A 13,485-nucleotide genomic window follows, 5' to 3' on the forward strand; every position below is an offset into this window, starting at 1 on the left:
CTGACAGAATAGACATTAATAATCAACATTCTCTACATTGTTTCTTTTGGCCTTGGGCACAGCCGGGTGGAGCGGTGCTGGTGGATTTGACATTCAGAAAATTCAAAGTCAGGTGGAGGGTATCTGCAGCCAACATATACCATTTTGACAGTCTTTTAGGCTGTGCTTTGTACCCCAGCAACTTCCCATGCACAGTTTAATCTAAGTGAGCTTGTTCATACCCATCTTGCACCCAAGCTTAACTTGTGACTGTGAGGTGATAAAGTCAAATGTTCTATAAAACTGCAAGTTTATTTTCTTTTTCTTTTTTAGGTGCATGTTTCAGGAATTGAACCCAGGTCTCCCGCATTCTACCACTGAACCACCCGTGCACCCAAAACTGCAAGTTTAATCTCTGCTACTTGAACTTTTCATAAGTCATATTCAATGAAATACAGAAAAAAACAAAGAAATACAATACAGAGAAAGTGAGAATCACCACAGAACCTGAAGTGCAACCAACCTTTTCATAGTATTTATCAGTTTCTAATATGCTATATAATTTTCTTATTTATATCTTTGTAGTCAGTGCATGTCTCCTTCTACTAGCATGTGAGCTCCACAAGGGCAGGGATCTTGGTCAGTTATGTCCACTAATGTATTTCAAGCACCTAACACAGTGCCGAGATCTGAAATAATGCTGCAGAAACAATGACTTGTGCATAGGGTGGGTGGCAGGACACAGTGTCCTTACTTCATAGCAGTTCCATCCAAGAATAGAAGGAAGGAAAAGTTATGGATTCAAATCAGTCAAACCTCACTGCTTTTTCCCCCCTATTCTGTGCTGCTTCTTCTTTTTTTTAATTTTAATTTTTATGTACTTTTATTGAAATATCTTCATAGACCATGCAATCCACCCAAAGTATACAGTCAGTGGTTCACAATATCATAACATAGTTGTGTATTCATCACCATGATCATTTTTAGAACATTTACATTACTTCAGAAAAAGAAATAAAAAGAAAAAAGAAAAAACCTATACATCCCATATCCCTTATCCCTCCCTCGTATTGACCACTAGTATTGCAACCCACTCAATTTTAAGGCTTACAATAGAGGTAGGTTAACTAAGACAGTGTAGTATTGACAGAATTAGTTATATATATATATATATCTAACAAAAGAAAACATCCAGAAGTAGATCCATACAAACACAGGCAACTGACTTTTTTTTTCAATATAGTTATACAACCATTATCAAAGATCAGGGCTACTGGATCACAGTTCATCAACTTCAGGTATTTCTTTTGGCTATTCTAAAACACTAGACTTTAGAAATATCTATAATATGAGTCAGTAGTCACAGTCATTTGTTTAATCCTAATTTCACAGTTATACCTCTTTCCTCTCATCTGATTGTTCTCTCAATCTTCAGGGATATTTGGACAATGGCCATTTTAACTTTTTCATGCTGGAAAAGGGTGTTGACCTTATGGGGTAGAGGGATGAATTAGTTGTTGTTTTTGGAGACACGGTACCTCTGGATTTCAGGATTTACCTAGCCTACGTTCAATCTGGAGGCCTTAAGTTTCCAAGAAAGTAAAGTGATGAAGAAACACTTTTAGAGACTTAGATAGAGCCCAGGGCACTCCTTAGGGTTTTCAGGAATACTGTGGGTTGGGGCTCATTGCTTTTAAACAGCTCTTATAGTTGATAAGCTTGGAGACAAAAATTAACTTTCATATGGATTATCTAGATTAAATTTATCTATTTCATTAATCGATTCTCTTAGATGGCAGAGAAAAGACTTTGCTATTCCTTAATTATAAATATGCCCTTTCCCAAAAGTAAACCAAATGGGGTTGAATATCACACTATCTCTTGTTTTATTTGCCCTATTTTCCCACCTCCACTGGCATTTATATTAAAATAGTTATCAGGGCCAAAGGAGTTTCTAAGAAAACATTTCATATATTGAAATGCTATTTATTCTCTTAAATGTTGCCGTCTATTCTAGCTTTCCTGCTTTCTGTAACATGGACATGTTTATTGAGTACTTACCCATGTAGCCAAAAACTGACAAGGGCCTAATAACTTCTACACCCGGTGTATTGATAGGAACAAGAATCATGCTGTGTTGTTTGTATCTGGTCAAAAGAAAAATAGATGTTAGGAAAAGTTTTCCAAGAGGAATAAAACCTCAGATGTTAGGTGGAGATTCCATTGCCATTTTTCAGTTGTTGCTATCATGTAAGCAATGATGGCTGACATGGGAGGCATGTAAAGACAGACATTGGACACAGCCTGGTACAGGCCATGATATGGAACATGATGATGATTTAGAGATACGTGAAGCTGCTTGATGGAGGCCTTTCCTCATTGCTTAAAGTGGCGATTGGGCCTTAATATACAAAATCAAACATTCCAACTTTTGATCTATACATATGACCACTTAATTATTTCAGATACTTGAAAAAAAAAACTGTGAATGTCCTATAATCTGATCCAAACAGCAGGATTCAGCAATTCTTCACAATGCAGAAAATTCCACAATGAGGAATGCATAGAAACCCTCCCTAAAATGTTTTCTAAATATATCTTTTAGCAAAATAATTGTGAAATATAAATGTGATATTTAATCTCAATACATTTTATTATGAAGTATTATGTTTTATAAGCCCAAACAGTGCATTTTAAGGAAAGTAAGTATTCAGAAGGGAAAATTTACCCTTATTCCTACATAGATTTCTCAATCAGAATTCTTTCATTACCTCGACCCAGGAGAATTCTCAGTTCGTCCCAAAACGACTGCAATTTTGCACGTAGGATTCCCTGCTCCTAAAGCAAAGAGATAAGGGGAATGAGCAGAATATATCATAAAAGCAAACTTCTAGTCTGACATTTCACCCTGATAGATCTAGTCCTTCTAAGATTATTCCTGGCAAATAAGAAACAGGGAGAATATCATGATTCATTAAAAAAAAAATGCTATGTACAAAACTGTACTTCACCCAAGAAAAATGATGGGACAAGGCCAAGAATGGACTCCATCAATAACAGCTGCTGAATAAAAAAAACCAGACATCGAAGAAACTGTGAAAGAGCTATGACCCTTAAGACAAAATGATGGTTCTCCCATTCAAGCTATTTCAGATGTCAGCATCCTATAAAGGCTGTGAAATCCTTCTAGCATATTTCCTCCTGTTTAAATCTCATATTTTCTGACATTTGGAGCAGAAGATATTAAAACTCATATGATATATACTTTTCAACGAGGGGCTGAAAAAGACCCAGGGAATTGGGTGAGGGTGAGTCTATTTGAGAATCTCAGTATTTATCTTAGACTATGTCATATTCACCCCTGTTACACCATAAAGCAGGTGAAGAGGGTTTACTAGGGCTGACCACATAGGAGGCTCTGGTCTCACATTCAGTAAGTCTCATTTCTCATTTATTGATTTATTAAGGGTCAAAAATGTGAAAATATAAAGTTACTCTTACTTTAATTCAAATATTTGTTTTATCATAGTTCAGAGGGCTGTTGTAATCCCCCAAAGGGATCTTCTTACAAAAAATACATTTCATTTTCACCAATAAATTTAAACACTTGGTCTCTTAGGGAAAATACTATTTAACTGGCTTTTCATAAGGCCACAAACACCCGGATCAGACTAAGTCAACACATTTTTGTAAGATCTTAAGCAAATTATACTTTCCTAATTTATTGTAAAAAGAGGTTTCAAGAGATTTAAATCATATGATGATTCAATAAGAAACGTTTGGAATTATGTGAAACAATTGAATAAAGCCATAAAGTCCCAGGATGTTAAAGGATAAACTCCAAAGAAAATATTAAAGGACTCTGCGGGGATATAATCAGTAAAATCCAGACTATGAGAAATCTACAAGTCAAACAATCCAGTTTCTTCAACAATTAAATTACAATAAAAAGAAAATGAGAGATGGAAGGGGAGTTTGTATAATAAAAAAAACTTAATAGGCATATAAACTAATGACAATTTTTAGAACTTACTTGAATCTTAATTCAAACAAAGTGTAAAAATATGAATGGTAATTATGAAATAATTGGGAATTTGAATACTTACTGGCAATGAAATGATGCTAAGTAACTTTAGTTACTTAGCAAGTTACTTTTACAAGTTTAAAAAAACTTGTGAAAGTTTTTTTACTGAACAAAGTCACTGTGGTACTTGGCGGCCTACAGCCTAACAACAGGCTCCCCATCAATCCACCATAAAGAAATCCAGCACTGCTCTCCCTAGAACTCCTACTCAGAATTTCTAAGTAGAATTCCTACTCAGGAAAGAAACGTGGCTGGAAAAGAGCTCTATTTATAATAATAATAACATAAAAAAACTCAACCAGCTACCCTTCTTTTTCTTAATTATAAACAGAAAACGAAGTTTCTCCAGTATGTAAAAAGGATGTGCAGATTAAAGAGAATGGCTGACCAAAATAAACTAGGAAAATTGACAATAGAGAGACTATTAAAAACAAACAAACAAACAAAACTGAGCTAAATCAAACAACAAAAAACTAGCTAATGAAAATTGAGATATTCAAGTGCATTGTACCATAATATCAGAAAAGAATGCTATGAAACAGAACAATCCAAGAATAAGATAAATAAATTCTTCAAAAGTTAATAGTAGCACTAAAAATTAAATCTAGAAAATTTCCCATAAGTGGAGGGAAAAATCAGACTGAAAATAGGAGAGAAAAGATAAGGGACACAGAAAGTCAATGCAGGAGATCCAATATCAGATTAAAAGGAGTCCAAGGAAGAGAAAACAGGAGGGGAAAGGAATAACTTATCAAAGAAATATGTAGAAAAAAATTTCTAAAACTGAAAAGAAAATGAATCTTCAGATTGAAAGAGTTTAACTGTTAAATATCTTTTCTTAAAATTTAAGAATGCACTCAAGCAAAATAAGGTAGTAAATCAAGGAAAAAGAGGTTGTAGAATCCAAAAGATAGTGGATCCCAAAAAGTAGTCACGGAAGTTCCAGGATAAGGTACTGAAATATGCTAAAGGCAATCAGTCAAGACTGGAGAAGGAGGTCTCCAGAAAAGAAGGGGGACTCAATACAACAAAAGGTATAATTTAGAGGTGTGTATGTGGAAGGATGAGTAGATATGATATTATAAAAGCAAATAATGTAATGAAAGAGAAATGGCAATTAGAAACTGCAAGAAAAATTTTTAAATGTACAGGTGAACCATGGTACAAATATGAAACAAATTACAACTGGCATGATTTTGAGTAATTCATGGAGTATATGAACACCTATTCTAATAGACTTAAATGATAAAAACACTCTCCTTAGAATGGCCCAGGCAATACTATATTGGAATATCTAGAGTAGGGGACAAAATCTAACACACTACCTAAACAAACACTCAATAATGTTTACACAGTTCTATAAGGTAAGTCCTACACGTTGGTTTTCACAGACTAGAGTCATCCTGTGGTTAACCACAGTTGTGGTTGCAAGACAGAACATAAATATTAGTATCTTGATGTAAAATGTAAAAGTAAAAACTGTAGGTGATACAAGCTAGAATATGAAAAGGAAGGAAAAAAGAGGAAAAGTTAAGGGCACTCATATCTTTATGTTATAAAGTGGGAAGTTTGAAGACATTCTATAAAATGAGGATTCAGGAAGAGCGATTTAAAGATATGTTGCTATCACAATAAATGAAATGTACCTCTAGAAGGAGAGATGTAATTTCTGGCATTAGAGAATAATGTAGAAAAACAAAGGGGAACAATACAAAACAAAGGGACAGCACTATCCCTTTCTGTAGGGTATTGCTTCAATAAATACAGGCTTAATAAGCCCAAAGAATGACATTTAGAATAGTATGGGCATTAGTAGTTTTCAGTTTTTTTCTGACAAAACCACAAACAAAATTTCAAGAAAATCCTTTTCAAATGCGTTTAAAACCTTATCAGTTTGAATGAGTTTTATTCTTTGTTATCACCAATGTTCTTGCACAAATCAGTCATTCAATAAACAACTTCTGAATTTAAAAAAAGGGATTCAATAAAAAAATTGAAATAATAAAATAAGTATCTACACTAGGAAAGGGGTACAGGGTTCTAATGCAAATGACCTAAATCTTCATACTTCAAACTGAGGTATCAATAGATAGTGTCTAAAGAGAATAAGCCAGGAGAAAAGAATTCTACCTAAAATTATAGTGGTAACCAGAAAACTAAAACCAGAAACTGTTACCTCTAGCATATAATATTGGAGTGTGGGGAGATGGGAAACAGTATGTTCTTAGATATTTTCTGATTTTTTAATACATATAATTGGATAAAAATAATAACTAAAAATTTTTAAAAACAACCTACCATCTTGTAAACAAATCAGTAGATCCTGATTAGGAGAAGGGGACTTGCCAAGGGACCTGCAATCCATTTTCTTTCTCTTTTATTCTGATCATTTAATCTGCAAATTGTGGTGGAGCCATTTTCTAAAAGTGGGACATTTCCCTACTTCTTCTATGTGATTACATATAATTCCAGAAAGCCTATATTTATTCTTTACCTGATAAAACACTTAAACTGACAAAAAAACAGATTTTACCTAGGAAAGTGAGGGAAGGGGAGAAAAGCAGTGTGCCTAAAATGGATGATTCTGTTCATGTGTGGAATAAGGAAACACCTTAAACTGGCTTAAAGCTCGAATCAAAATACTGCTTTCTTCATAGTCACAACCATCGGAACATGCCATCATATATGCATATAGATGATTTCATCTATGAATAGAAAGGTAGGAAATGCTTTTTGACTCACTGGAAAAGGAAATATAGATAGAAAACACTACAAATTGGTCATTAGCTATCACACTGTAATCAGATAAATATGTTAGGCAAAACTATTTCTCCCTCCACTACATGACTTATTGTCCATTGCGCTGGTTTGAAAAGGTTTGTGTACCCTAGAAAAGCCTTATTTTAATCCTAATCCCACTTTGTAAAGGCAGCCATCTCTTCTAAACCCTATTTAGTACTATATGTTGGAAGCGTTAATTAGATTATCTCCATGGAGATGTGACTCACTCAAGAGTAGGTGTTAAATTGGATTAGGTGGAGACATGTCTCTACCCATTCCAGGTAGGTCTTGATTACTTTACTGGAATCCTATATAAAAGAGGAAACATTTTGGAAAATGAGGGAGATTTGGAGAGAGCAGAGCAGAATGACATAGCCACAAGAAGCAGAGAGCCCACCAGCCAGAGACCTTTGGAGATGAAGGAGGAAAATGCCTCCTGGGGAGCTTCATGAAACAGGAAGCCAGGAGAGAAACCTAAGAGATGGTGCTGTGTTTGCTACATGCCTTTCCAGATGAAGAGAAACCCTGACTGTGCTTGCCATGTGCCTTCTCACTTGAGAGAGAAACACTGAACTTCATCAGCCTTCTTGAACCAAGGTATCTTTCCCTGGATGCCTTAGATTGGACATTTCTATAGAATTGCTTTAATTGGGACATTTTCTCAGCCTTAGAACTATAAACTAGCAACTTATTAAATTCCCCTTTTTAAAAGTCATTCTTTTCTGGTGTATTGCATTCTGGCAGCTAGCAAACTAGAACATCCATATTATGCATGAGATTGAGAGTGAATTTATTTCCTCCACTCTTCTGGGATAGGAAGCAATTATACCAAAAAGAGATGAATCTTTTTTTTAATTAAAAGAAAAATGCAGGCATTTTCATAAACACAAATAAGAAAAATGCAATGTTATTCAAGTAGAACACATTACCACCTCCAAAAGTCTGCAGTTTGTGCACTGATGTTAGACAACAAAGGTCCTTAATTAGATTAAATACATTTATTCTTATATTGACCAATAATAGAAGTTTTACGGTTTCTAGAGTTTCCTCTTCTTTTAATTAGCAATCTCTCTCTCCTTTCCTTCTGAGACTCTAATTATACACATTTTAGAACTTTTGCTATTACCTCATAAGTCCCTGGCTCTGTTCTTTTTTTATCAAGCTTTTCTTCAAAAATTGGATAATTCCTATTGGTCTGTCTTCAAGTTCGTTAACTCTTTCCTCATTTAAAAAAAAAAATTACAGATGTATTTTTCAGTTTTAAAATTTCCTTTTGGTTCTTTTTTTTATGTTTTCTATTTCTGTTCTGACATCTTCCATCTTTTAATTTTTCTTATTTCCATTGAACAAATTTGTAATAGCTGCTTTAAGTCCTTGTCTGATAATTTCAATATCTGAGTCACAGTGTTGGCCTTTTTCCCTTGAAAATGGGTCATGTTTTCCTGGTTCTTCATTCACGGAGTAATTTTAGATTATGTTATGGACATTATGATTGTTTTGTAACAAACATCATGTGTTCTGTTATGGTCCTCCAGAGGATGTTGATGTCTTTGTTTTATCAGGCAATTAACTTGGGTAGAATCAAATTTCAGAGTCTGTCTCTCTGTCTCACTTGAGGTGGTGGGAGATAAAATTTGTTTACTTCTTTAGATTTACTCGAAACGTGCTTTGGTTCAGGTATCAGCCAGAGACGTGGACTCATGAAATCTGGAGTTCCTCTTTTCTGGCCTTCTATTTTCTAGGAATATCCTTTTCGTTTTCCAGCAACAGTGGCTGCTCCAGATTCTATGCTCTAGTTTCTGAGGATAGAAAGACCCAAGTTCTCTAGAGAAGCGTCAGCTTTCCTGCACCATGCCATGATCTCAGGCCAAAGCCACAAAAATCAGAAACTTACTCTATGCCTCCTATTTCTTCCAAATTTCGACTTCCCTGTAAAATCAGGCTGCCTTTGTTCACTCCCCAGAGCTTTCAGGTAATTATTTTTTTTCGTAGCTTTTTAGCTATGGAGGTCAATCTTACATATTCCACCACTCCAGAAAAGGAACTCCCTTAAAATCTCTTTTAACCTTTGTCCAAAAAAAAAAAAAGGTCTTCATTAGCCCACTATAAAGGTCTTCATTAGCCCAGCTTCTTATACATTCATGTACCTAACACTATTGATAGGTTAGCTGACACTTAAGGAATGCATTGGTTATCTAAAATATATATATATGTGTGTGTGTATATATATGTGTGTGTGTAAGAAACAGAATTAGAAATCTTACAAGTTCTAAAATTTCATACCAATAAAACTGTATTAGTTAGGGTTCTCTAGAGAAACAGAATCAATAGGGAACACTTGCAAATGTAAAATTTATAAAAGTGTCTCATGCGACCATGGGTAGGCAGAGTCCAAAATCCACAGGGCAGGCTGTGAAGCTGACGATTCTGATGGAGGATCTGGATGAACTCCACAGGAGAGGCTCACCAGCCAAAGCAGAAGAGCCTGTCTCTTCTGAATCCTCCTTAAAAGGCTTCCAGTGATTAGATTGAGCATCACTCATTGGAGAAGACACTCTCGTTGGCTGATTACAAATGGAATCAGCTGTGGATGCAGCTGACATGATCATTATCTAATTCTATGAAATGGCCTCATTGCAACAGACAGGCCAGCACTTGCCCAACCAGACAAACAGGTACCACCACTTGGCCAAGGTGACACATGAACCTGACCATGACAAAACCCAAGAGCTGAAAACTCTGATTCCCTTAATTTCTCTGGAGTGTGAATTGCACATGTAAAGAAAAATACAGATACAATTAAAAATGGCAATTTAAACCATTGTGTATAATCTGAGTTTTTTTGAATTTAGTGGAATCCACTTTTCATCAATTTTGAAAGGAACATGTTTCTTTGCACTAATGAGAAAAGATACCCTATTCACATATTTCAAAATTTTTTTAATTCAAATGATCATCCTTTTGATGTATCCTTATTTATTGAAATGTGTGAATTTTCAAAATCATGTATTATTATCTTACTTTTACAAGTGTGTCCTTCTGATTTTATAAGTGCTAGTAGGCAAAAATTAATTCCACCATTCTGAGGATCAACCCAAAGAACATGAGGATGATTCAAACAACAGATAACAATATCCACATTTGTTTGTGGATATTAGCTGGAATTCTGTAGTTTAAAACTCTAGGCCAGGAGAATTTTTTACCATTGGTTGGCCCTGGCTGTGCTATAACATGCAGCTCTGGTAGAAGCTATAGAGGAAAAAATTTTGTCATAGTGGCTCAGTTTAAAATTTTCAACTGGAGATGTCTTTGAGGTTTCAGCGTCAAGGAGCATCAACGAGTGCCTAGAGACCTACAGGCTGAAGGACGGAGGCCACTTGCCCTGTGTAATGCATTGTCTCCTTGGTGGGTGTACTCCTGAAGATCAGATTCAGATATAATGGCATGTTTGGGGGTTTGTTTTCATTGAAATCTCTCTTTTTTTTCTCTTCTTGCCATCCTGGCAATCAAGAACATTTAGGGTGAATCATTTAAGGTTTACTAATCTTAATCCATAGACAAACTGATCTTAATTCACAGATAAAAAGAAGCCAAATCGCTTCAAAAATAAAATCTCTTTTATAAATCCTCTTAACCCGTGTCCCAAAGATCTTTTTTTAATATTCAGAATATATATATACGTTTTCTTTGATATTCCTTATTAGCATTTCTTGCCCCAGCTCTTTCTAATATGAAAAACTGCTGCCACAGCTTTATGTAAATGCTAATAGATTTCAGGTATCAGGTACAAATTTTTAACATTTTTATTGTGAAATATAACATATATACAAAAAAGCAATCAATTTCAAAGCTCATTTTAACAATTAGTTATAGAACAGATTTCAACATTTGGTATGGGTTACAGTTTCACAATTTCAGTTTTTTCCCTCTAGCTGCTCCAACCAAAACACTGAAGACTAAAGAAATATCAATATAATGATTCAGTAGTCATACTCATTTGTTAAATCCTAAAACTTCTCTACTGTAAAGCCTCTTTCTCCTTTGATTCTTCTCCCAACCTTAGGAGTATTTGAGTTATGCCCAATCTAACTTTTCATGTTGAAAAGGGATGTTAATAATATGGGCTGGGGGACGGACCTGGTTAATGCTCTTGGAGAGAATGACACCTCTGGGTTTTAGGACTTATCCAGACTAGGAACCATCAGATATCAGGTAAATTTTTAAGAAATTCAAGAAACAAGGCAAATAATTCTTTGATTCTGCCTTGGCTCAATGTAAAATGGAGAGCAATTCAGATATTCCAAAAAATAAAATTCCTAACTTAGCTCCCTTTTTGGGATCTTAAGTAGAAGAGGTTGTATTTGTAGATTGTAAATTTTCAAATATTTTGATTTAACCTTATGTTTCAGAAAATGGGAAAAACCCTTTATAAGTGTGTCATCTCCTCTTAGCTACAACAGAATTTGGCAGGCTCAGCAGATGAAACACCCTTTTTTGAAGATAAATTTTGCTCTTCTTTATCATTTTAGTTAAAGGACAGGATACCAAATGTCATAAATAAGATATATTGGGGGGAAATCTGAATAGACCAGAGAACATTTAATTGTATCTGCTATGTCACAGACTTTCATGAATGAAAAGAGATAACATATATAAAATAGTTTTGTCTTTAATCCAAACTTTGTGGTATTTCAAGGTTGTTCAAGTGCCAAGATTGTCAGGCTAAAAATTACATCTCCCTGTTGTTTGCTGATGAATTTTAATTTATTAGGCTCTTGCAATCACATAGTTATCAAGCGAAATCATTCTCGAATAAAAGGAAAGATTACAAATGGAGAAAAAATATCACTTTGAGTACGGATATGGTCTGTAACAATTATGAAAGTGATATAAACAATTACATAATATGAAGCACAGGAGCCATCTACAGAGAGTATCAAGGCTACCTTTTCTACCAACATAGAATTTCTGAGGTAAATGACTTAAACTTTGGTCTTATTTTTAATACTATCAATTCAAACTGGAATAAAAAACATGAATTAAGTACCATTTTACAATAAAATTTCCATTTGCCAAAAAAAAACCACATCATACAATTCCATAGTTAGGAGAAACAAAACAAAACAAAATAACCAATCTTATGTGTTCTCTTTAAGAATGTGTCCTTTTTAACAGGAGAAACACACTTTGAAATTCACTTAATCAATCTCTAAGTAGGCTTATATCTAAATAATAAGTATTCAATAAATTTTACTTACTGCTGTTGTTATTGTTATCATTATTTCAGAATGTGATCGGACCAAAATAATTTCTTGATAAGTCAAAGTTGAAGGTAAAAAACCACATTTAAAATAATCAAGCTATTAAAAAGTTAGAGGAAAAAATAATTTAATATTTTAAAAATCCCTGGGTGGGAAAGAAATTTTAAACCTTAAAGATAATAAATAAAATCAAAAGAAAAGATCAATTGATTTTTTTGGTCATTTTTAAAGCATTAAAAAAAGAGCAAAAACCAACTTGGGGAAAATATTTCAACATTTGTGACAAAATTTATATAATACTTATATCCCTTGACCATAAGGAACATGTAAAAGTCAGTATAAAGACCATAATAGACATATGGGCAATGTAAACAATTGCAAAAAGAGGAAATCAGAATAATTAAAGAGACTTTAATCAAATAAATGCAAGTAAAGCAATAATGAAAAGCTATTTTGTCTATTAATTAGCAAAAATGATATTCAATATCAGTGTATTATCCAGTTGGCAAGACAGTGGGGAGAAACTAGCTGCTGAATCTTTTATAAGTCATTTAGAAAACAAAGTGGCAGTCAAACCACACAGTCTGCTGGAAAGGGTCTAGGGAAGTAGGCACTCCCATACATTAATAGTGAGAGTACAAATTGATACTATCCCTATGAAGTGCAATTTAGCAATAGAAGCAGTTACTCTTTGACCCATCAATTTAATTCTTGGTAAAATTGACCCTTCAGATACAGCTGGTCCTGTATGAAATGACAAATGCATAAAATTTTTCATTACAAAAGCATTGTTTTTATTTTCAAAGAACTGGGCATAAACCAAGTGTCCATCAGCAAGTGACGGTTTAAATACACTGTGGTATGTCCACACAATGAACCCTAAACCCTAAAAAGAATAAGAAAGCTTTCTATGCACTGATATGAAAAAACTCTGGGATATTATACAGTGTGAACAGTAAGAACACCCTTTTTTGCAAGAAAAAAACGAAAAAGGTTACAACATTCCTCAGTAAGATGAAATTAAACTCAGTTTCCTACAATATCTACAAAGATGCTCTGTATAGCATTATTTATAATAGCAAAACACTGAAAACATCTAAAAATCCTAAGAGAAAAATGGTAAAGCAAATTATGATAATCTATGCAACAAAATATTTACCACTAAAAATGCTGTTATACTGAGTTTGAAATAAATGAAAATGCTTAAGCAAAATACTAAAGTAAAAATGTCAAGCAAAAACCTCATATATCAATATGTAATGTGGACACTAAAGAGAAGTCGCAAAATTATCTAAAACAATGCTCAGTACATGTCTCAGTATCACTGATATTTTCAGTGAAATGCAGTATACAGTTCAGTCAGATTGTTTTCCAATATCT

The 13,485-nt window shown here is 34.1% G+C and overlaps 1 protein-coding gene across 1 annotated transcript in view; it reads right to left on the bottom strand.

The window, feature by feature from the left end:
• Positions 1 to 13,485, bottom strand: part of ACAD11 (acyl-CoA dehydrogenase family member 11) — a 122,068-nt gene that overhangs the window by 19,116 nt on the left and 89,467 nt on the right. Inside the window, exons 14-15 of the mRNA XM_077130136.1 lie at positions 2,751 to 2,817; positions 2,041 to 2,126 (exon numbers count right to left, since the gene is read on the bottom strand). Of these exons, the coding sequence (XP_076986251.1) occupies positions 2,041 to 2,126; positions 2,751 to 2,817 (153 nt within the window). The remainder of the gene's footprint in view (positions 1 to 2,040; positions 2,127 to 2,750; positions 2,818 to 13,485) is intronic.

This window comes from Tamandua tetradactyla, chromosome 15, assembly GCF_023851605.1.
Source record: "Tamandua tetradactyla isolate mTamTet1 chromosome 15, mTamTet1.pri, whole genome shotgun sequence".
Taxonomy (NCBI): domain Eukaryota; kingdom Metazoa; phylum Chordata; class Mammalia; order Pilosa; family Myrmecophagidae; genus Tamandua; species Tamandua tetradactyla.